The sequence below is a fragment of the Lissotriton vulgaris genome, chromosome 2_1 (assembly GCF_964263255.1).
Source record: "Lissotriton vulgaris chromosome 2_1, aLisVul1.2, whole genome shotgun sequence".
NCBI classification, from domain to species: Eukaryota; Metazoa; Chordata; class Amphibia; order Caudata; family Salamandridae; genus Lissotriton; species Lissotriton vulgaris.
The window spans coordinates 1,018,305,775-1,018,330,321 of record NC_141687.1 but is presented as its reverse complement, the minus strand read 5'-3'; the positions used below and the strand labels follow the sequence as shown (position 1 = coordinate 1,018,330,321).

At 45.5% G+C, this 24,547-nt stretch overlaps 1 protein-coding gene across 1 annotated transcript in view; it reads left to right on the top strand.

The window, feature by feature from the left end:
• TBR1 (T-box brain transcription factor 1) overlaps positions 1–24,547 on the top strand; it is a 71,108-nt gene that overhangs the window by 1,071 nt on the left and 45,490 nt on the right. The window contains exons 2-5 of the mRNA XM_086958766.1: positions 2,130–2,284; positions 2,512–2,633; positions 5,612–5,770; positions 9,599–9,660. Coding sequence (XP_086814892.1) covers positions 2,130–2,284; positions 2,512–2,633; positions 5,612–5,770; positions 9,599–9,660 — 498 coding nt within the window. The remainder of the gene's footprint in view (positions 1–2,129; positions 2,285–2,511; positions 2,634–5,611; positions 5,771–9,598; positions 9,661–24,547) is intronic.

Sequence of the window (24,547 nt, the reverse complement as noted above, 5' to 3'; positions counted from 1 at the left end):
TATGGGGGTTTGTGTGGGGTATTAGAATGGGGTTGGAGTATTTGTGTGGTCTTGGGGTGCTGCCTGTGCTCTGAGTGTGGCAGGAGCGCGGATCTGGTGTTTACGTGGCGCATTAGAGTGAAGCTGGGGCGTTTGTGGGTTGTTAGAGTGGAGCCTCTGGTCTAGCGGGATCTCACCGAGGTAGGTGAGGGGGGTCGGGGAGTGGACAGAGTGTGCGGGTCGGGAGCTCGGAGGGTGCGGGGAATCTAGATCTCCCCTCCCGTCCCCGCAGAGTGACGTCTGCTCCAACCTTAACCTTCCCTTCTACCTTCGCCTCCAACTTTTTGTCTTGCACAATAAAGTGCACGCGTGTTTTTTTTGTCTTTTGAAATTTCATTTATTCAGCACATTATAAGCATTTTTACTATTTTTCTGGATGCATCGCACAGACCAAGCGCAGGATCGCTCTGATGAGCTTTAGAGGTAGCAGCAATCCGAAGGCAACACATATTGTTCGCAGGAACAGAGCAGTGGATTTCAGACTGCTTGTAAAACATGAAAACCAAAAGTCTTTACACCAGTACATATATTAAGCCAGCCTAGACTATTTTGCTCTCCACCTCTATAACACACACACGTGTTATAGAGGTCTTATCTAATGTAGAGATCTTCTTTGCACAAATAATTATGTTTATTTTTTCTCCATTTCTGGTGAAACTTTTTTTTTTAATTCTGACAAGCAAATGTGCCGCTGCGGGTTATCTCATTTTTATTCCTGAAAGCTCTAGAAGCATGTTCTAAGCGTGAGCTATCTGGGCGCAGGCATGGCAGAACTCGGAACAAAAAACAGCGAGGATAAAAAAGTTCCCGCGAGCCCTAATCAAATTCAGCCCTGCCATTGAGAGGAGAGAGCGAGAGGTTTGGATTAACCCCCCTGTCTCTAAAGCAGGCTCTAGCCTGGTGCCCGCCGGAGGAATGCCACGGTGCCCGGATGACCAGTCCAGCCCCGGTCAGGATTCCAAGCAGGGGCCCGCTGCACTTGCGGGCGGAACCGGAGCCTGCCCGGTTCATGCAGTTCTCGCTAGTTTCGGCTGCACCGAGACTCCTCTGCCTGGACTCCCCGGTTGGCTCCAGCCTGGAATTCTCTGGCATGGCCTGCGCACAATATGGAAGATGCAAACTAACCCCGGTACGGGCACTTTGGCTTCTTACGGGTAGATAGAACAGCTGTGCTTGAATTATTGACCAGTTTTTGGTGTTTTGTGCTATATGACCACATTTAAATGTTTTTTAGAAGTCCGGCCTGCAAAACGTATATTTTTTTAAATGTGCAGAACGCAGTGAAGCGTCTTTGGCGGTACTTTCCGCCAACATTGCTAAGCCTACTGGCATGCACCTAGGCCCAATTTGAAAACATTGGGGTAAAACTGCAACCAGGGCAAATGCAGTAATTATGAAGATCGGCAGGAGTCCTGTGGTATATTTGACTGCTGAGGAGCGAGAAGCGGGAAGATGGCCTCCATACGAGAAACCATCCCTTTCTCTGGGAGGTGAAGCCCAGGACGCAGAGGGCAATGGCCGAGCAGGGCGTCACAGTGTGGTGCCCCATCAGGCACTTTTCACCAGGCTGTGACTGCGCGGGTACCTCCGAGCTGTGCGCTGGGGCCTCGGACGGCGTAGCGGAGGGAGAGTGGGGGGACGCCTGGTGCCACGCACTGCGTTCTTTCAGAGGGTGTAACGCACGTGTCATTTCTGTCACCCTCTGTATCTGTGAGCCCCAACCTCGGGGAAAGTGCACAAGGGAGGTATAGTTTTGTGGGAGTTTCCATTGCAAACCATTGGGAAACATTTTAATGGGCGATAAAGTAATGCCTCTGTGGACGAAGCACGATTCAAAATCTAGAGAATCTCCCTCTGAGATAAGAGAGAGAAAGTTTGGATGGCTGCTCGCACACAGCGCCTTTTATATACACTGCCTCCTTTTCAGCATCTGACATCTTACTCCACAGCATCGTCTAAAGCATTTCATGCCCTGTCATTTTGAGGCAAATTCTATTTCACCGCAAACATATAACACCGAAATTCTTCATTTTTCTAATGATTCTGCTTTTTTTTCTTTTTAATTTCAGTATTTTATATTTTCTTCGCAGGCGCATGTTCCCGTTTTTGAGCTTCAACATCTCGGGCCTGGACCCCACGGCGCACTACAACATATTCGTGGACGTGATCCTGGCCGACCCGAACCACTGGAGGTTTCAGGGCGGGAAGTGGGTTCCTTGCGGCAAAGCGGACACCAATGTGCAAGGCAAGTGCCTCCAATTAACACCTTCTCCTCGCACGTACCAAGGTGAGAAGCATTAATTGAGGCCTTTCTGGGCCGGCCTGGCTGCCTTTTCTTCTCCGCGACACCCGACAGATGATGTGAAACGGGGAGCTCGGAGCTGCTGCAAAACAGATTTTAATGAAAGGCCGAGGCGTCGCCCTGGGAATCGCGCCCGACGCCGCCTCACGGACTGTCTCTTTCTCTTCCAGGGAACCGAGTGTACATGCACCCCGACTCGCCCAACACCGGGGCCCACTGGATGAGGCAGGAGATCTCCTTCGGGAAACTCAAGCTGACCAACAACAAAGGGGCGTCGAACAACAACGGGCAGGTGAGTCAGAGCACTGTAGCGTCAAGGCGCTAACGTTGGCAAGAATGAGCAGAACCCAGCAGCGCTCGCCGCGGTCACAATTCCCGTTTTAATGAATTAACCAGCGGCGAGATGTAAACGACCCTCGGTTTAAACAAAAGGCACACACATAGTACGCTAAACGTAAAAAATGCAGTGTATATTCTATGCCAATGAAGGTCCCAAGCATGAGAAGAATCACTTTATTGCAAGCATGCGCATGTGTTGTCTCAACTGCCCGCTTTGCTGCATCAGTACTTTCAGTAGCCGTGGCTATTAATCACGGGCGTAGCTAGAAAGTTTAGCAGGTGTAGTGGCACCGGGGCCCAGAGACCCGAAGGTACCACTGTGCCGTGATAAGTGTTATATTGCATTACATTAAAAAAAATGCCACAAGGTGTATTTTGCTTTCTTGCAACAGGGCCAATGGCATCCTCGCTACGCCACTGGGTTTGATTCCGTGTTTGTACTGTCCGTGCAGCTCAGGCTGTACCAGTCACTGCCCACAGTCCCACTTCTGTGCAGCCTTTGTCCATAGGGCCTTGCTTATACGTCCACTGTCTTTGCATTCAATGTCTCTGGGGATGAACCAGAACTTTAACTGTCCGTGCGGCTCAGCCACGGTGCTGAACAAGCACATTCTCCGCCTGTGGCTCCGGCCTGTGCATTCCCTGTCTGTGGCGCGGAATTTACACTTCAAGAGTCCTCTGCTCTGATCATTTGCGTATGTGCCTTGGCTCGGCACCTGCTTGTTGTTTTGAAGCGGCTCATTCAGTGTCCTCGGTACTGAGACAGCACCACTGTCCACGGTGCTGAAACGTCGAGCTCACTGCTTGTGGTGCTGAGTCTTTAATTTCACAATCCGTGGATCTGATTCTGCACTTTCACTGTTCATGGTACTGACCTCCACTTTAATAGACATTGGTACCGTACTTTAACGTTACCTGTCCGTGGTGCTGAACTTAAACTTTCAGTACCCGAGGCGCGAGTCCAGCGCCTACGCTGTCCGTGGTGCTGAACCTGCATCTCAGTTGTCCAGCTTTCCCTGGTACTGAAAGACCACCTCCGCTGTCCCTGGTGCCGAAAGTACATTTTCGCTGTCCTTGGTGCTGAACCCGTTCGTTTCGAGTCTGGTGCTGAACGTACACGTTAACAATCTTTATCATTGAGCATGCATGTTCAGGGCCCGGCTTTGAATTCCTAGCTTTCTGAGCCGGGAGCATTAATAGTCTTCTTCAGGAGCTGTCCTTTCCACCCTCATGACAATGACGCTGTGTTGGCGCTTCTTTCTGAAGTGCCTGTGTGATTACACTTGCCCCTCACGTGGGTCTGTTAGTGGAGTTGAACCCCCAGTGCACGCTCTTCGCTCTCCCCGCTTCCTGTGATACTCTTAGTTGCTCCCCGCGCCAAGTGATGCTGAGACAGCCTCTGCTGCACAGAGTGCTGTGAACCCCATCTCCCCTTGATGCGAGGCCGGGTACGCGCGCTTCCCTCGCCCCTCGCATACTGTCATCGCTTGCTGTCCCTAGCGCTGCCCTGTAACACTGCCTCTGCTGCTGCGAGTGTCGTTGTCCTTGGTCCAGTCCCCCCTGCTGCTTTTGGTGTCATCGTTCACACGGGCCGCTCTATTTGGGTTGGTGCGGTTTGTAATTCTTTCATTGTGCTGTCTGTGGCGCTGTCTACGGTGTTACGGTTAGTGCTGTTTCTGGTTCTGTGTGTGGTGCTGTCTTTTCTGTTTTTCCTGGTGTAGCCGTGGGTGCTGTGTGCAGAGCGGTCACCGACGCACCAGTCGCCGTTGTCTGCAGTGTAGTTCGTGATGTTGTCCCTAATAATACAGTGGGTCGGTCTGTGGTGCCTTGAGTGGTGCTGTCTCTCGTACTGCCAGCAGTGCTGTTGTTCGTGTTGCTAGCATCGCTGCACTTCTCCATGCAGATGCTGCTGTTGTGAAGACCCTGTAATGTCCTAGTGTACAACTCGTTGCTCTTTCCCTGTACCTACGTGGCCCTGTCCTTGGTGCTGACCCATGCGCAGTCCGTTCAAACTGCTCCATGTGCTAAACGTGGTGCTTTGTGTATTGCTGTCCCTGGTGGTAAAAGTAATTCTGCCCCTGATGTTACGACAGGTGCTGTCTTGGTGCTGTTTCAAGTGTTCCAAGAGGTGATGTCTGTGGTGCTGTTTCCTTTGTTACAAGTGGTGATCTCTTTGGTGCTGTCCACAGTGTTACAAGTGGTACACGCTGTGGTGCTGTCCCCGTTGTTACTGAAGGTGCTGTCTGTGGTTCTGTTCCTAGTGCTCCAAGGGGTGCTGTCTGTGGTGCTGTCCCCTATGTGTTACAAGTGGTGCTCTCTGTGGTGCTGTCCCTAGTGTTACAATTGGTACTCTCTGTGGTGCTGTCCATGGTACTGGCTGGGGTTCTGGCCCTGGTGTTAAAATCGGTGCTCTTTGTGGCGCTGTCTCTAAGCTGGTGCTGTCTGTGGTGTTGTGCGCTGTGCTGACCATTGTGCTGCATTGGGTGCTCTGGTGCTTCCGCTCGTGCTGCTAGGGGGGCTGTCTGTGGAGTTTTCCACGGTATTGCTGTTTTTTTGCTCTTCCTGGTATTGCAACCGGTGGTTGACACTCGGTGTGTCCACGGTGCAGTTTATTGTACAATCCCACGTGCTACATCTTGTGGTGTGTGTGGTTCTGTCTGTGGAGCTCCATGTTGCGCGGTCCCTCGTGCTATTCGTGGTGCTGTCGCCGGCGTTGGCAGAGGTGCTACCTTTCTCTGAGCAGATGCTGAGTGGTGGAGGTCCGCGGAGGCCCTAACGTCCTTGCTTTGTTCTTTGCTTTTCCCTACAAGGCCTGTCCGCGGTAATGTCCTTGCTGCTAGCCTTCTGCGATTGTCTCTTGCTGTACCTGACGCGTGTCCTTGCCTGATGTAATTGCTCTCCTCTCTCTCTGTCCCCCCGCTGCTTCTCCAGATGGTGGTCCTGCAGTCCCTGCACAAGTACCAGCCGCGGCTGCACGTGGTGGAGGTAAACGAGGACGGCACGGAAGACACGAGCCAGCCCGGCCGAGTGCAGACCTTTACCTTCCCCGAGACGCAGTTCATCGCCGTCACCGCCTACCAGAACACCGACGTAAGCACCGTGCCTTGCTGCACCCCATGTCTTGCTGTACATCGCGCCTTGATGTTCCCAAGTCCCTCTGCGCAGCTAGCGCCCCGGGGGTGGGCACAGAGAGCCGCCTCACCCCAACTTACCCTCCCTCCCCTCCCCACCGGTCAACAGCACCCAAAGGCCGCAGGGCACAAGGCGCATCCCGGGCAGCTGCGTCCACAGTCCATTGAGCATGAGGGACATTCCGGCCAGCAGCACTCACGGCCCGCTGAGCAGGAGTGGCACCCTTAGCCAACAGCACCCACAGACCGCTGAGCACAAGGGGCACCTGTCCGCTGGGCGAGGCCACTCCGGACAGCAGCACTTCAGGTTCGATGAGCACGGTGAGCACCCCGACCAGCTGCACCCACTCTACTGATCGGTCTGAGCTTCTGAGCCCAAATGTACACATACTGGAGTGTGAGGCCGCTGCTTCCTCAGATTCGCCCAGAGGACGTTGGAATATCTACATCCAGACAAGCCAGTTGTGTGACTGACCCTGCGCTAACCTTGCAGACATTTATTAGGCTCCGGCCTGCCAGGGATTTTCAAATATAGTTCTAAATATGCGCGTGAGGAAGCGCTGCCTCTACCACATACAAGCTGTGTCTCCTGTTATACATGTATCCGCAGAAGTAGTGCTGGAGAAATATTCTTAGGGGTGGGCCTTGACAGCGAGGGATGCTGAAAACGTTTCGGTGACTCCCCATTTCACCCCCACCCTTTCCAATCTTCCAGGATTGGCTTTGTTAACGAGTCTCTGCCGTTTGCCTAATGATATATTGTTTTAACACGACGAGAGGCATCCCAAAGTGCGTCTGATGGAGAAAACAATGTGTACCGCCATCAGAGCCATTTTGGATCAGAAACAAAAACAAGGCGTCTTCATATGGCTCCGGACTCTAAATATTGAATTCACCAACTCGATGACTGGCAGGCGCGCCTACGGCTCCTGGCAGGTCCAGCAGACGGCAGGCTTAAAACCCGGAAGTTGGTGGGTGCGGCCAGAACGGGGCGTCGAGGAGCTGTCACACTGGCAAGCTAAACCGAGCAGTGCCCCGGCCTCTAGGAGCTATTGCACCACAGTGCGAGCAGAATGGGCCAACTAGGGGCTTTCATGCTGATAGCACAGCAGCGAATAGCTATTCTTCTTCAGTGCAGCTGCAACAGGGTCTGCTGGGAGCTATACCATAGACTAGCTCAATAGAGTAGGTCCGAGGAGCTATTGCACCACAGTGCGAGCAGAAAAGGTCCGATAGGAGCTATCGTGTTGATAACACAACCAAAACAAGATACTGGTGCAAGCTAGCCCTCTATAGTGCGACCAGAACAGGGACTGCTAGGCGCTATCACTCCAGCGTGACCAGCTGTCACTAGCGTTCACGACGACAAGAGCAACGGGAGAAACTATCACACTGACAGCACAACCAGCACAGAGGCTGTGAGGAGCAAATCCCTCCACAAATCAACCGGAGGCGGGGGCTTCAAGGAGCTATAGCATTAAAAACACAACTAGAACTAGCAGCCACGAAGAGCTATGAACACGATAATATCTAAAACAGGGCGCTGGTAGGAGAGATCAAACCACAGTACAACCTGAGGCTTCCCAGGAGCTAGCATGCAAAAAAGGCAACCAAACTAGGCCCAGTGATGGTGTGGTGAATTAACAGAAGATTAAGGACTGGAGGCCCCCGAGAGACAATGCGCCGGCAGAGTAAATCAAGCAGGGCCTGCTAGGCGCTATCACACCAGAGTGCAACCAGGCAAGGCGCACTCACAACACACACAAAATACAGACAAACGATCAGGGTTCGGGGAGGAGGTACCACCCCGAGCCGGTCGGATCTTGGATTGATATTTTAGGATAGCACCGAAGCCGACATTCACAAAGAAAGTTGAAGAGACCGGTGCAAACTGTAGCGAGCCACCCGACTCTGTAATATGACCCCTGACCCTACGGCGTGCACGCACGCAATCCTACGGCTGAGCGCGCCGAATGGTATAAATCAGAGGGGTCGGGAGCGCTCGAAGCCCATCCCCACACAAGTGACCGACCTCTGTGTGTGGTTATTATTGGTTCCGCAGGGCCTACGGCCTCCATGCAAGCCGGCACCGACCCTGCCATAGCCCCGCTCAACACCAACCAGTCCTTGCCGCAACACAGGTGGTGGAAATGCTGGTGTAAAATGATGCCATCCAACCTAATCTGGACTCGGCAATGCAATCTAATCAGAGCAGACTTTGGGGGCATCTAAGCGCTATTTCGGAACATGGGGCCTTGAGGAGCTTTTGTTCCCACACACACCGTTTGTTGCAGAGATAGTACCGGACCGGTCTTCAGTAGCGAAACAAGAAAACATAGGGGTTGAGGCAAAGGAACTTGCACCTAGCTATTACAATTGGCTAATTTAGTATGGCGACGGTGCTCAAAACCAGGAAGTACACCCCTCTTTACCTCCTGTTTGGAAAAACCAAATAAAAACAGTAAACAAAATGGAGTTAGCACCCATCCAGAATTACAGCATTTGGCAATTTTCATAGCATCAAATGTCCAAATGAAAGATCAAGAGAACAGGTCCAAAATCCACTTGTGATCGAAAACTGTTCTTTATGGATACACTTCAAGCTGGGGGTCCTGTAATAACAAATAAAAATAAACATGGTATAATAAAACACGTATTTTTTTTAATAACACCCCACTCTTATCTACAGTCACAGCCCCCTGAATATGCTCAGCGAACCGTTTTATTTTTGTGGCATAAGATATTCATTTACACCTGAAGATCTGAGTTGTTCTTTCATCCAAATAAACTAATGGTGGTAAAAAAAATCCCCCATCTAACCAGCACCCCTTGTTCCCTTCACTCCAGCCCCAGAGCTGGCGCAGCAGCCTGCGCAGCTCTTTGTTCTCAGGTATTATAGCGCCCGGATTTGGTTTAATGGTTTCAAATGTTTCAGCACTCACTGAAGCCGAGGCACGCTTCGTGTTCGCGAATGCATTATCTTGTGTGAAATTGGACCCCAAATCCTCAAGGCGGCATTAAACTGGGCTTTAATTCGCAAGTTAATTCCAGTATGTTTAGTTTTATTCACCCCCTAATCCGTAATACATGAGAGTGACGTCACCCGATGATGATTACTACCGTTTATCAGGAAAAAAACGAAACTTGTATTATTGTGGTTAGCAACGCATATATATATATATATATATATATATATATATATATATATATATATATATATATATATATATATATATACACACACACACACACACACATATATATATGTATATATATATATATTCATAACTACCATTGTTAGTGTCTGTAGGCCCGTGCACACATTCATTCAAAATATACATTACTTTCAATGTGAATGGAAGAGATATTGCACCGTTTTCGCAAAGACATACATAAACAGATAGATAGATAGATTTCGTGTCTGTTTATCTTGTAATATTGTGTCAGTACGTGTAAAAACGGCATGTCTTTCACTTTTTTTACGATTTATTTTAAACGTATTTTTACAGAGTGCACTGTGCCAGTTGTAAGGGCATGCAGAAGTGATTTTGATAGTGTTGAATATCTATCTATCAATCTATCTATCTATCTATCTATCTATCTATCTATCTATCTATCTATCTATCTATCTTTCTATCTTTCTATCAGCTTTGATTATGGTCGATGCTGCACGAAGTTGTTTCTTCTTTATGTATTTTCTCGGTGCTTTAATTGCATGCACAACTCTTAGTTAAGCAGTCATATTTAGAGCTTGCATTGACATGTGTCATTATTATTTTTTGGGCAGATTACACAATTGAAAATCGACCACAACCCGTTTGCAAAAGGCTTCAGGGACAACTATGACACGTAAGTAAAGTGAAAACGAGGTGCGAAGAAGAATCACGAGCCTAGCGTTGGAAGAATTTGAAAACAAAAATATGAACAAATGATGTTTGTGAATCAGTGTAGGTGTATTTGTTGACTGTGATCGGGATGGGCAGGGAGGGCAATTTCACATCCAATTCGTGCAATGTCCACCAGTAGGGAAGGCTAGTCTTCACCAAATGCTGTGACACGAAAAGCGACAGTGCAAATTAACGCCGACTTTCGTCCGCGTTAATGGTGGGCGGATGAGAAACCGAGAGTAGGTTCCTTCGCTGCCTTGCACGTCTCCGGGCGCACCCTTTATTTTTCCTTAAATATAGTTGCTGCTGTTATTTCAAAATGCAGCTTTTGGTAATAATCAGGTATCTTTTTGATCAAGGAGGTCATTGCTGCGTTAGCGGAAACTACGCGGAAGTAAATTGACGAATTAAGAATCTATGGCGTGGACCGAGCGCGCCCAGGCCGTGGCGAGTTCTCACCGAGAGCCACTCTCCACAATCGGGCCGATCTCGCGCGAGTTAAATTCAATAACACCTTAATACAAACATCCCCTTTCGCTGCTGCGGCGGGGCGGGGTGCAGCTGTTTTACCGTCTTTAATGGAGGCAATTAGAAGCGACAAACACATATTGTTTTCGAGTGGGGAAGTCTGCTCGGGTGGTCACCTGGAAATGTATTAATTGGCCCCACCGACCAGCGCAAAGCCCGGGGGTCCGGCTCATGTTTCTTGGTGTTGTGTTGTCCTCTTACGCTAGGGGGCCCCGAGGGGCGCTCCGCCAACCCTCCCAGGTGTGTTTTACGCACTTGCCCATTAGGGCGAGAAACTTAAAGCAGGTAGAATCAGATGGTTCGCGCAGGGCATTGTGTCACCGCTCATTGGGCCGGTGCCACCCTTGTGGTACAAACCACACACTGACCGGGGCAGCCGAGGGCAGGCCAAGATGCCTGTGAAACAACCCGCATTGCCCGAGTGGGCAGGTCTAGAAACTGCACTCCGAAAGCGCTCTCTCTCTGTCTCAAATGAATCCCAATGAATGCTCTTTTTATTACATAACATACACATGTCCTGGTTGAGGTTTGCATCTTTTGTAGTGTGTGCGCGTGGGTATCATGTTTAGAAGAATACAATGGTATGAATGCCCGTATTTTACAAGGAACATGAAATGACAAATATTTCACTGGGTTTCATCACCATAATCTGTCCATACAGCTTTACCGATGACCACTGTTTAATGGGCATTCTATTCCCTTCCAAGCAGCGTCTCTTACTCGCCGAGCAGGCAGAGGAGCGCTTCAACCGAGCCCCCTGTCCACAGGCAGAATGTGTGGGTGGTTTTTTAAGAATGTGTTTTTTAAAATCGAAGCAAAGGGCGTCCTTACTAAAAACCTTCATTATCTGTTGAATAATTATTCTTTTCAATTGACAATCAAAGTGTAAACCCAGGGTTTCTGTATACTTACTGTTTTAAAAAACGCACTGTTTTTATATAACTTTTCACTTTAAAAAAACACACCATCTTTTTCAAGCTAACTACCCCAAACTAATGTATAAGCTACAATATGTGTGTGTGTGTGTGTGTGTGTGTGTGTATATATATATATATATATATATATATATATATATATATATATATATATATATATATACACAAACACGTTATTTTGGAATATTTTAATATGACCCTATATTGCTATCTCAAGCGTCTGAGCATATGCATATGTCGAAGCTTCAAAAATACATATCTATGACACAGAGCAAGATATATGCGAATTCAAAGCATGATATATATGCCCTAATGGAATCCTATGTACGAAAGGATGTTTCTTCTTGGTTGCTTGTGTAAAATAGCTGTGGTTTTACAAATTATGAAAGACAATAATATAACAGGTGAGGTTTATAGTATAATGGTTGGTCAATTTTTCATGTAGAATAGGAAAAAAACAGAGGCTACACATTCTATATATATATATATATATATATATATATATATATATATATATATATATATATATATATATATATATACACACACACATGTGTGTGTGTGTGTGTGTATTTTATTCCGTATGTTGTTTTTACTTTGCGTTAAATAACGACGCCCTCCCCCGTCTGTAGTAAAACGAATAGAACACAACAGTTCTTTTATCTCAGCATCCGCTGTATTATTGAAAATGATTAGATTTTTTCAATCGATGTTTGCGACGCACGTTTTATGATTGTGACCTAGTCGTTGTGGCCCCATTGTTGCCACGTTCAGCTGATAGAAAGGTACTTTACGTTTGCTTTAGAGAGTGATTCTGACTGAACTATTGGGATTGATAGTTTAGACACTTGGGGAACAAAAAGCGATTCATTCAGTTTGTTTCCTTCGTCATGAAAAGCTATTTTAAAGCTTCAAAATGCCTATTGCCCGCCGCTCATTGAGTGCAGGGCTTTACTAGTTGGCTGTCTTTTGTGTTAGTAAAGGTCATGGGAAAATCGTCGCTGATATGAGGCGCTTTTGCAAAGATGTTTAAGAAGTATATGATGGCAGAAGGGGTTTGATGGGTTTGAAGCAGTCCGTTTCCTCTGTTCGGAGTCCGGCTAAGAACCTGCTTCTGTCTGACCAGAAGATTGGGGTTTGTGGACCTTTCGTGTTTAAAAAAAAAGCTGGTGGAGCCAATAATAAATTGGATAACTGTGCGATGCTTTGATTTATTATTGAAATACAATTAATTGTTTAGAAGAAAATCAGAAGCTGGTCTGATTATCTAGACTTCTCGTTCCTTGGAATGCTCAGTTCAGGAACAACTCCGTTTCCTTGAACTAGGGATTGTTAGGACACAGCAGTTTGTGTAATAGCAGCACAGCAAACACACGCTGGATTGGCAGGCTGTCCTACTTGGATGTTTATGGCCTGTTTCTTGCTGTTGTTTTACTATGAAAGCTAAGGGGCTTATATACAAGCCCCTTGCGCCGCCAGTGCGTCGCTTTTAAAGGGACGCATCGGTACGGTGCGTCACTTTTAAAGGGACGCACCGGCGGCGCAAAGGGGCTTGTAAGTTCCTAAGAGTTTATTTCCTGTTTTGCTTCAAAAAAGACTTCGTGAGATGCACATTTGCATTGTGTGTGCAGGCGGCTTTGGGTTGCAGGGAAGTTGTTTCTCGTACAACACAGCTGGGCGAAGAAGTGAAGGCTAGAAGTGTTTCCTTTGCAATTTTAAATGATGCCATAAAAAGATATACTTTCAAAAATGACGAAAAAGAATCTGAAGTTACATAGCAGCTATTTTCTGAACATGTTATTTTCTGCCCTCATTTTGTCATGGTGGGGGGACTTTTATCCTGTTTGCAGATGCGTGATAGTGCGTTTAGTGAACGAGTCACGCATCTCCTTGCTCTGAGGCGATCACAGATAGGTAAAGAGAGGGCTAAAGAGTGATTTCACCCGTGATAGTCACTGCACATTCCCTCAGCTTCTGTACCACACTCCACATGCCCGCAGCCCACGCCACTTACCCACACAGCACACCACATGGCCAGAGCTTCCCCCTCAAAACCAAAGCACACTTCATATGGCCAGCCCCACGCATAGACCACACGCTGCATGCCCACATCACACACACATATGCCAAGATCGCACAACACATGCCCACAGCATGCTCTTCAGAGCGAGGACATCCTTCACATGTCCAGCCCACATTTCACATGGTCAGAGCTACCTCCTCAAAACCAGGTCACACTTCACATGCCCAGGCCCCAGACATGCCCACATCACACACATATAGCAAGGCCACACAACCCATACCCAGGTAACACTGCTCCGCACTTCACATACAGAGGTAACAGTCTGTAGGACTGGACCACTCTCCAATGCTGAGCCTGTACTCCACAAGCCACTCCACACTCCATGTGCCCAGAGGACACACCCAGAGCCCAGGCTTTTTGTGGCGAGGTAACACGCCACATAACTAGTCCACATGTTGCATGGTCAGACCCCTCTCCACTGGACGAGGCTGCACCCCATAAGCTCATGAATGAATTAAAATGAATTTGTCAAGTGGAGCAGCTGCTTCATAAGAAGCACCCTTACAAAATTACAACTTCAGGAACAAAAAAGGCTTCAACTAGCAAGGGCACAGTGAACCACTTGGTATACCAGCATAAGCAGGGCTGCTACTGAAACAGATTACATTGTTTTATGATTCTTCTTAACATTTACCTTTGGATCGCAGTTCATCGCAAGTCAGAAGTGAAAACAAATACATTTCACAAGAATAAACTATGATAACACAACTGCGGGATGGGGACCAAAAGAATACCTAAAAGAGCTCAAAACTAGGTGTGGCCGGAATTTGCGTAGTCGGGCTACGCAAAGCTCTGTGAACCTGTAAAAAATCTCCGCGAGCACATGGAATTCCGCTAACACGCGGAATTGGTTTTCCACCGATTCGCAATGCTTTTTCCTGTTCCCGAGCGCTGTTTGCGTGCTCAGGGGGAAATATCTCGCAAACACGCATTTTGAAAGCGCGAAAAAGTAAAAAATTCCACGAAGCAGTGGATCGCGGAATTTTTGGCAATCCCGCATTCTCAGCTGAAATCAAAATTACCCAAATTCGGCAAATTCCGCGAGTGGAAAGGAATTTACTGCCCAGGCCTACTCAAAACACTGACAGAGGGAAAGAAAACTTATTAAAATGACAAAGAAAAAAGGTAGAAGTCAATAGAGGGAGACAACACAAAAGAAAGCAAGTTAAATGAAAATAATGAAGGAAGGAAAAAGGAAGCATGAAGGAAAGAGGGTACAGATGAACAAAGGAAAAATGTAAAAGAAAAAAGAAAGAATGAAGGGTGGAAAGAAAAGGAAAAGAAAGAGCAAAGAACTAAAGAAGAAAAATGAAAGGAAAAAGAAAAAGCAGGAAAATATAGAAAGAACAAAAAGAAATGTGAGATCAAAGGGGGGATAATTGACGGAAAGAAGCGAAAGAAAGAATGGAAGGAATACTAAAAGAAAAGATGCAAAGAAATTGTGAAAACATGGCAGCAGCAACATAGGAAGAAACGGATATAAAGAAGGAAAGATAGTTGGAAAAAAGATCTGATGGAATGAGAGAAGTATAGACAAAAGGAAAGGAGGATGGAATGGAAGAATGGAATACACAAAACAAAAATAAGATGATGAAAAAAAGAAGCACGAAATGAAAGAAGATGGAAAGGATGATTGATAGAAATAGGTCAGTACAGGTAAATGTGTAGGTTTTGGCTAAATTCCTTTAAACTCATGCTATAATAGTCATCAGTTTGCATCATATTCTGCAAATGTTCTCCAGGGGTACAATTCCCATGACACTACATAGGAAGGGTTGGGATGCCTCACTTTACTGGTTCATTTATTGCTATATAAGGTTCAACGTGGGGGGTATTTTATTTTTTGGGCTACTCCTTGTCAACTAGTCCTTATACAGGCTTTCCTTGGGGATAGACCTGGGAGAACCTGGCAAGGCATTCCAGAGAATGGGAGGTACAATGAGAAGAATCTGCCACCTAATCAGCAATTTTCGCACTTTGGGTACCCATAGCACGTTTTGATTGGCAGCGCTTAGTGCCCTTGATAGAAAATATCTTTTGAGTCTGTCTTGGATATATCTAGGGTTATGTGTGACCATATAACCCATAGCACTCTCCACATGACATGTCACAGACCCTGCAAGCAATCTGCAGAAACACATGGAACTTTACAAATCCACAACACAGTTATGCCCAGACCACACTTCTAACGCCCAAATCACACAGTAAAACTGACAACACTTTACATGCACATGGCACAATCCACATATACAGATCTTACACATGCCCAGTGGTCTCTTGGCATGCTCATATCACACTCGACAGACTCAGGCTACACAACACACTCCGAAAACACATTTCCCATGCCAAGATCACATGCTTCATGCCAGACCACACTCATTAGCATTCTATGTTCTTCGTTTATAGATCACACTTCACATGGTCTGACGACACTCCACAGGCCACATGCCAGAATCCACTTGGCATTCTGATACCACACTCTACAGTCAATCCAAATGCCCTGTTAAGATTTCCTCATGCCCAGACAATACTTTAGATCTCCAAAGCACACTCCTCAATACTCCAGCACTTTCATTATCTCCAGAGCCCTCTGCTCAGACTTAGATCTCCCTTCTAACACCCAGGATTCGTTTAACATACCCATACACCACTGCTCACTCGCACACATTACCCATTCACACTCCACCCGTTGAGACAACTCTCCACATTCTCGAAAAGTATTCCACATGCATTGTACATGCCCCTATCGCTATCTGCCTAATACATTTATTTATAGACAGCTTTTCAGGTACACATGCTTCATGCTAATAATGCACTCCACAGGCACAGACCACACACTACACGCGAAAAGCAGAGTCCATGTAGCTAGGCCTTATTGTGATCTAAGTACACAGAGTTGTGTCATCACACACAACATGCCTGTACCACAATCCACATTACACATGCATACTTTACAGGTTGGACCAACCTACACAAATCAAAAAGGAAACTCCGTGTGCTGATACATATCCAAATTTAAATCACATGATCAGATTATTTCCCCATGTCTATGATATATATATCACATACTCAAACTGCCCTTCTAATATACATTGTGTGGGGCGACCCCCAGTCTGAGCCCCTTCCCTGCCAACTCAACCTAATCAGTGACAAACTCAGTTTTCTGATTTACTGTGAGTGCACAGTGGCCACGTTTTTGCTACATCATCAACATAACATAAATTAAACACTATGTCGGTGTAAAACTTATTTACCTATTTCACATTACAGTCTTGTTGCCAAACCTCCCCCACCCATCTAACACTTCGTGGCTGTCTATGGATACAAATACACTGTATATACACTTTTTTTTTTATCCTCATCTTGCGGTAGTATGGATAAGGAGGTTTAAGGAGTCAAATGGTTCTTGGTTCCTAGTCCTTCACTGCCCCATTATCGAGTTCTCCTTGGGGAGTATACCCTGTTGTGACCATTCATTTTGCTCCTGTAACCTTATATCGTTACCAATAATTCCATGGTTTGGGGAGGGAGCTAGCCTATTTGGCTACTCAGCAGTATTCAGTCCTGCTTGGAATTATTGTCTCCGCTTTAATCATTGGATTTTATTTATTGGTGTTATAAAGGAGACACTCTGTTCATCACCACCCCCTTTTCTGTATCGATAAAGGAGTTAATGGCATCTCTAAAAATGTTGTTCCCAAATCTCCCAAAATTTTATTCTCTTAGTGTTTTTCCCTTTTCTATCAAGTTTATTTGTTTTTATTATGGAGTTTAGCCAGTTATCATGTGTAGGCGGTCCCGGTTTTATCCAATTTATGCAAATCTCTCTATGCGCCAGCAGGATTAGCATGAACATCAAGCTTTCTTGTCTTGTACTTAGTTTATCTTTACTGATAGCACTATTATTATGTATTCCAAAGATAATTAGAGAGGTACTTACAGTTATGTTGACTCCTAATACTGTAGTTAGTGTCTTACCGATCTGCTTCCAGTATGTGTTAAGTGCAGGGCATTTCTGAAACATATGGACATCGTCTGCTTTTGTCTCTCCGCATTTCGGACATGATTTTATGTTCGTACCTTTAAATTTAGATAGTCTTTTTGGGGTCCAATACGCTCGATGTAGTGAGAAATAGTGGTTCCTTTTTAGTGAGGCAGGTTTTACACAGGACCAGCATTTTTCCATAGATTTCTTCCAGAGTAGTTTTAAATCCAAGTCTTGTTCTGGCATGTCTTTTCTCCATATGTTTTCCGGGGTTAAAAAATCTTCCTCACCTGCTTCGATAAGAGCCCAATACCATTTCGCTATTTCTTTCTTTATTGGTGTTATTTTGGTCATTTCGCTTTCAAGATTATCATGGTTACTCTTATTTTTTGGTAAACTGTTTTACCAACCGCTTAGTTGATAGAATTTAAATTTTGATAGTTTGCCTTCAGTAATTGAAAATAGGTGATCCCACGTTGTTAGAGTATTTTCTGTCAGTAGCTGTCCCCATCTTTCAATTCCTGCATTTTTGAGAGGAGTCGCTAAAGAGTCTTTTAAGCAGTCCGGTGTCCCGGGCGAGTTCCATACCGGAGCTGTGTTACTGTAATACGGGATTTTTACTGTTGTTCTTATTTGGCTCCAAAGTTTCGCTGCGTTAAATAGAATCTTTAGTTTTATTTTTTTAAAGTATTTGGGATGGCCATATTTAAATAGGAAATGGTCTCTCTTTTCAGTCATAGTTTGTAGGAAGTTTGGATATGTTTGATGTTTTCTTAGGAGAGGTCTAAAGTTTTTAAATTGAAAAGATCTATAATATTCATATATATCCGGAATTGCTATTCTGCCTTGTTCTTCCGTTCTCCTAAGTTTATTCCAAGCAATCCTTGTACTTTTCGATGCCCATATGAAACTAGCTATGTCTCCTTGTATCTTCTTTAGAGTTTCTTTTTTGAATTTTAGTGGGATGGTGTTGAAAAGGTAAGTAAATTTAGGAATAATGGTCATTTTTACAGCATTAGATCTTCCTAGAAAACTCAGGGGGAGTCCTGACCAAATCTTGAAAAGTCTTCTCATTTCTTTCATTACTATATTTAGATTAAGTTGTGGGATATTTCCAAGTTCTTTTACTATTGTGATTCCCAAATATTTTATTTTATCTCTGGAAAAGGGCGTATTGGGGTTAGTATTCCAACTCATTGCTTCTGTTTTATATATACACTTGTTTATATTTAATGTTCCACGAAGGATGTCAGATCACTCAGGTTGAAAGTCCCATCATTTTACACAGACACCTCTCCAACACAAGGATACAACAAGCATTTGCAATGCAATTGGCATCACCTTTGGGACTTTACATGTATTTAGCTAAGCAGCACATTAGCCTGGGTGCCGAAATATCTACTGTTCTTTAACATGGAGGGAAAGTAAGCACCAAACTGCTTGACACACCAGGTATGGGAACACATGGAGAGAAATATTGCCTTTCAGTGGGAAATGGTATAGTCCAAAGCTCTGTTTTTAATATAAAATCAGGGCCTTCGGTGGTCATATCACCGAAAATACAAGATTTAAAAAAAAAATATTATTGTCTTCGGGTGCTTGTGGAGGACAATTTCTATGGACTGGAATCTAGAGAATGCTAAAATGATTCTGGTATTTTAGTGACCTCTGCTGGTCGTTTTCTATTAAGAAAGTTAAATAGAGGCAGTTGCCAGAACATTTTTAAAAAAAGAAAGTCCCTCAGCATAAAGCAATTCTGGAATTTTACTGACCTCTACTAGTTGTTTTTTATCAAGACAGTTTATAGAGGCAGTTGAACAAGTAGAAAGCAATTCTGTTATTTTACTGACCTCTACTGGTCGTTTTCTATCAAGACAGTTAAAAAGAGGCAGTTGAACAACAAAACAAGTCCCTAAGCGGAAGCAGACAAGTCCTAGGGCTGATCTCCAGAGTCCACAAAGTACATTCACATTAAGTGTATACTAAAGTATATACAAGAGGTCTCGAATGCTCGACCTAAAAAGGGGGCCATCCAATTTGATGAGACCAGGGTAACAGTCCATGCTCCACACTGATGAACTGTGAACTTATACCCCCAACCCGGCGTTAATGTCTCTGCAAAATAAAGATTGTGACTTGCCATCTTAGCACTACCCCATACAGAAATTGATAAGAGAGTATCTGTCCTTGAAAATTAATATTGGATGTGTTCAGCAGGGCAATATTATCCTTTCTCCTCCCCCCGAGCCATCAAAGAAGGTGCAAATGCCCAAATGCTGTCCTTGAAAAGGTGAGCACACAGATCAGACACATCCACCCAGTTACCTCCAGGAGGAGCACAGCGCTTTCTAATGACAATTTTGCTTTAGTGCAGTACTATAAGTTACCCATGTGCTCAGGAAGAAATAAAAAAAGGGATACCCCGGGAATCTCAGGTAGAAGGACAACCTTTTTCAAATAAATGTGTGCCTTGTGGCAGGACTCCGAGCAGCAGTATGCTGCCATGATGTGTCCAATCAATTAACAAGGACCACCCTGGGACTCCCAAGAGGAAGCCTTTGGGCAGGGAAGACAGTGGTCAGGGGCTCTGGTGCGGAGGTCCTCCAGGCACCCAAGGGAACTCTAACAAAGGGCAGGTCTAAAGCAATGACATGCTACCACGTCAAACCACAGCTGCCTTGCTCTCGACTCCCTCCTGTGCTTGACTGTCTCACTGAAGCCTGGCCCAGCCATCATGATGGCCACCATAGAGGAAGATGGCAAAATGGCAGCAGAACCCAGTGCAGTTAAGAGCGGTTGGGTGGTGGGGGGGGGGGGGATTCCAACAGACGTCAGCGAGGGAAAATTAATTATTTATTTCATTTTCCCTCATGGTCGTCTGTCGAACCCCCCCCCCCTGAACCTGGTCCCACCGCCCGTTGCTGCAGAGTGATCCTGCACTAAATACCCTTCCCGGCTAGCTCAAGAGCAGGAGTAGCCACCATGCAACCTTCATGGACACCGCTTTCGGTCACTAGTGCTGCCAGAAGCCTTGCTGCCCAGAAATCTACCTGTTCTGAAGCGCTGACAGCTTGCTCCCCTGCCCAGCCAAACAGTTGTGAGATAGCAGAGGGACCAGGACACATGGGGGATCTGCCCGGACATCATTGCGCATGCCTGGAACACATAGCATATGCTCAAACCTAGTGCTGGAAAGTAGGGTGATTGTACCAGGTCCGTGTTCTGACAGGGATTCTGGCCAGATCTGGGATCCAACTGACCCAGGGAAACATGCTGAATTTGTCCTGGTGTCGTTTCCTGACACCAGGACACATTTAATTAGCAACCGCATGTTATCCAAATTCCCTTCGGAGCAGCAATGTGTTGGGCGGCATTAGGGCTTCCTTATATACAGCACAAGCTAGGCCAAAACAAAGGCATCATTTAAAAGGCTAACACCCTTCTTTTGTTTGAGTGCAATACTGGATGGTAGCTGTCTGGAGCCAAACACCTAGATGCCAAAGCAATGGAAGAAAACAAAGGCACACAGTATATTATCACTTCACATGTACTTTAGAAAAACTATGACTTGGAGGCAGGTTTTTTAACCGCGTTAAACTCCCTACATAAGTAATGTGTGTCCACTGTAAGAATGCAAGATATAGCTGTCTGTATAACTTATTACACAAATATTGATGTATATGGACCCTGCTATTTTTGTATTTAATTCTTTGTAGCACTACTCACCCCAGTGTATGGTATCAGAGCGCTTTACATCACATACAGAAACACAGTAAATCATGCATGTGTGTAAATTAATGTACAAGAAATTTTACATAAGACAATAAGAATTATACATTGTTGGAATCACATAACATCCATACTTGTACACATACTTGTAGGCATTATATGTTAAGAGTGAACAGTCATGAGAAGCACAGTGTCAGGATACAAAATCTAAATCATTGGTTGTGGTTGTCTTTACTAATAAGACTTAATTACTTCTCAAAAGAACCCTTCTTTGCAATCTTAGAAGAAGAACAGATTGGGAAAAAAACAATAAGGAGCTAAACCCATTACATACAGTTTGCATGCAGAACCTTGATGCTGGTAAATAGAGCACTGTCCTATGCAACTTATGAACTGGTAGTAGCAAAATTATCTCAGTGTCAAAAACAGTAACCCACTTTCCTCAATAAATAAAAAACAAATTTGGGGGTTGTATGCTACATGGTTTTTGCAATAGGCACATTAGCCCTCTATGTTATTTTATGAGTCAAAACTGTTATTGGACAAAGCACAGAACTCTTCCAGAATTGTGTTAACCACTGGAGTTATCTGACCACTATTATAATTTATTTATTTATTTAAGAAGTATTATAAAGCGCTGACCTGACCCTGGGATATCGGAGCGCTTTACAGCAGATACATTGCAGAGATTAAAAAACACAAACAAAAGAGCGATACATTAACAGAGCAGGCCAGTCTTAGTCTTCGGAGTCCTTTGAAGTCTTAGAGTTAGCGCAGTACGAGGTGTCAGCTACCTGCTCCGAATGGTCCTATCGACTCCCTAGGGTGCTGTTGAGGAAAGGGTTTTGAGTTGGCTTTTGAATTTTACAAACGAGGAAAGGGTTCTGATGTGAGGGGGAATAGAGTTCCAGATTTTGGGAGCGCTTCCGGCTGAAGGATCGATCCGCAGTTTTTTGTTTTCAATTTTTTGGTGGGATGAGTAGGAGGGAGTTTGAGCTTCTGAGGTTCCTGGCCTGACCGGCTTTTTTTAGTCTTTTTGCCACATATTCGGGTTTGCTGTTAAGTAGGGCTTTATGCGTGAGGCAGGCTGTTCTGAAGCTAATTTGCATTTTGACTGGACGCCACTTAAGTTCCCTGAGTGCAGGAGATATGTGGTTGAATTTCTTGATACCAGTGATCATTCTGCCTGGCGCATGCAATGTTGTTTTGATGGGAGCCAGATGTGATTTTGGAATTCCTGAGAGGACTGCGTTCCCATAGTCCAGTCTTGACAGTACCAGAGTTTGGGTGGCCTGTTTGAGATCACTGGGCGGAATGAAGGGTTTTATTTTGTTCAGTAGTTTGAGGTTAAGGAAAGCGCTCTTGGCCGAATTCTTGATGTGTCTGGTCATGTTCAGTTTCGGGTCTAGAGTGATGGCTAGTGATTTGACAGATTCTGCTAGAGTGAAATTCCCATTGAGAGCATCGATGGCCTTTAGCCGTTCGGCAATTTGGGGGTTCTCTTCCTTATTCGAGATGAGGAGTGTATCAGTCTTGTCAGGGTTTGGTTTAAGGTGGTTGCATGAAATCCAGTGTTGAACATCTCTCAGTACATCATTGAGTCTTTGAATGTCTCTGAGGGAGGTGGTTTCCAAATACATCTGAGTATCATCAGCGTAGAGATGGAAAAAGATGTTGGCTGTTATGAGTAGTTTGGTGAGAGGTTCCATGTAGATGTTAAAAAGTTGCGGGGATAGCAATGAGCTTTGAGGGACACCCTTGTTGACTGGGTGGAGGTCGGAAGCGAAGTTTTTTATTTTTATTTTTTGAGTTCGATTGAGCAGGAAGGAGGAGAACCATTGGAGGACCACCTCGCCAGGACCGGCTCCTTATTGGAGAGCTCTAAGGAGAAGTTTGTGATCTACCGTATCGTATGCTGCTGAGAGGTCAAGGTGAATGAGGAGGCAGCATTGGTCAGAGTCTAGTGATCTGTGGATATTGTCAATGATGTGGAGGATTGCGGTTTCTGTGCTACAGCCTCTTCTGAAGCCAGATTGGTGGGAGTCCAGGAGGTTGATGTTGTCCAGGTGTTGGGTTAGTTGTTGGAGTACACATCTTTCTAGGATTTTGGACAGAAGAGGGAGGTTAGAAACAGGCCTAAAGTTATTCAGCTCCGTAATGTCGAGGCCAGTTTTTTTCAGCAAGGGTGTGACTTGTCCCGCTTTAAGGCAGTCTGGAACGACTCCATTTTTCAAGGGTCCTATTTATGATTGTGCACCAAAGCGGAGCTAGGGAGCGCTTCAGTTTTTTGGTCAGTAGGGGAGGAATGGGGTCTAGGACATGAGCTGAGGGTTTGTGGTGGAGATCAATGTGATTATCTGAGATTCTTGAATGGGGCGGAAGCTTAGCCAAGAATTGGAAGAGGGACAGGGGGAAAAAAATCATGCGTCCCAGACGTGATGCTCTTAGTGGGGTGCGTATTGATGACATCCAGTGAGAGTTCGATCTTAGTAATCTTGTCATTGAAGAAGTTGGCAAAGTTGTTGCAGGGTTCTTTGGATGGCAGTCTAGAGGAGGTCACAGGCTTGGAGGTTTGTTGCCTGATTATGCTACAGAGCTCTTTGGGTCTATTTATTGCGCTGTCCAGTGCAGAGAGGAAAAAATGGATTTCTTGTTTTTGATGTGATTGTTGTACTTCCTACGAGCTGTTTTGAGTTGTTCGCGGAGGATGGAGGTAGGGTTATTCCTCCAGCTCTTTTCTTTGGCTCCTAGTTTTCTCCTTTCAGAATTGAGGTTGGAATTGAACCATGAACTGGATGGAATGGCTCTGCTTTTTTTCAGCTTTAGGGGAGCTAGCTGGTCAAGCATAGCCACTAGCTTTGCGTTGTAATGCTCGGTGAGTTCGGTTGTGGAGAGGTGGTCGTTGGTGCAGGGAAGAAGTGAGCTTATCCTTTCTTCAAGGACTACCATGGCAATCTGGGAGAAGTTTCTGGACTATTTGGGGGGGTCTTGCATAGGCGTTTCTGAGAGAATTTGTTGGTTGATATGAAATAAGATCATGTGGTGGTCCAACCAGTCCATGGGGAGTATGTGGTTGCTTGTAATTGTGTCTTGTTGAACAATGATGGCATCCAAGGTAGCTCCTTTGTAGTGCGTTTCCTCCGTGCAGTATTGGGTTTAATTGTTGTCACAGAGGAGATTGGATAGCGTTTGAATTAGCGGGTTGTTAGTTTCATTCCACCGCAGGTTAAGGTCGGCAAGAATTAGGTTGTTGGCATCTTCGAGTGCACAGTGAGCGATCAGGTCAGATAAGTGTTCCCCGAATTCGGAGGTGTTGCCTGGTGGATGATAGAGAAGGTGGCATAGCAAAGTTCAGTTATCTTTGGTCTTTATGTTGGTTGAAAGGCATTCAAATGTGTTGTAATTGCATGATTCTATTTCCGTGATGGCAGTGTTATCTTTATGAATGATAGCTACCCCTCCCCTAGCTGGTCTTTTCTGTCTTTGTTAATAATGGAAAAACCTGGGGGCACAAGCATGTCTAAGCATGGTGAGGAGAGCTTGTTGAGCCAGGTCTCCGTGATGAACGCAATGTCAATGTCCTGCAGGA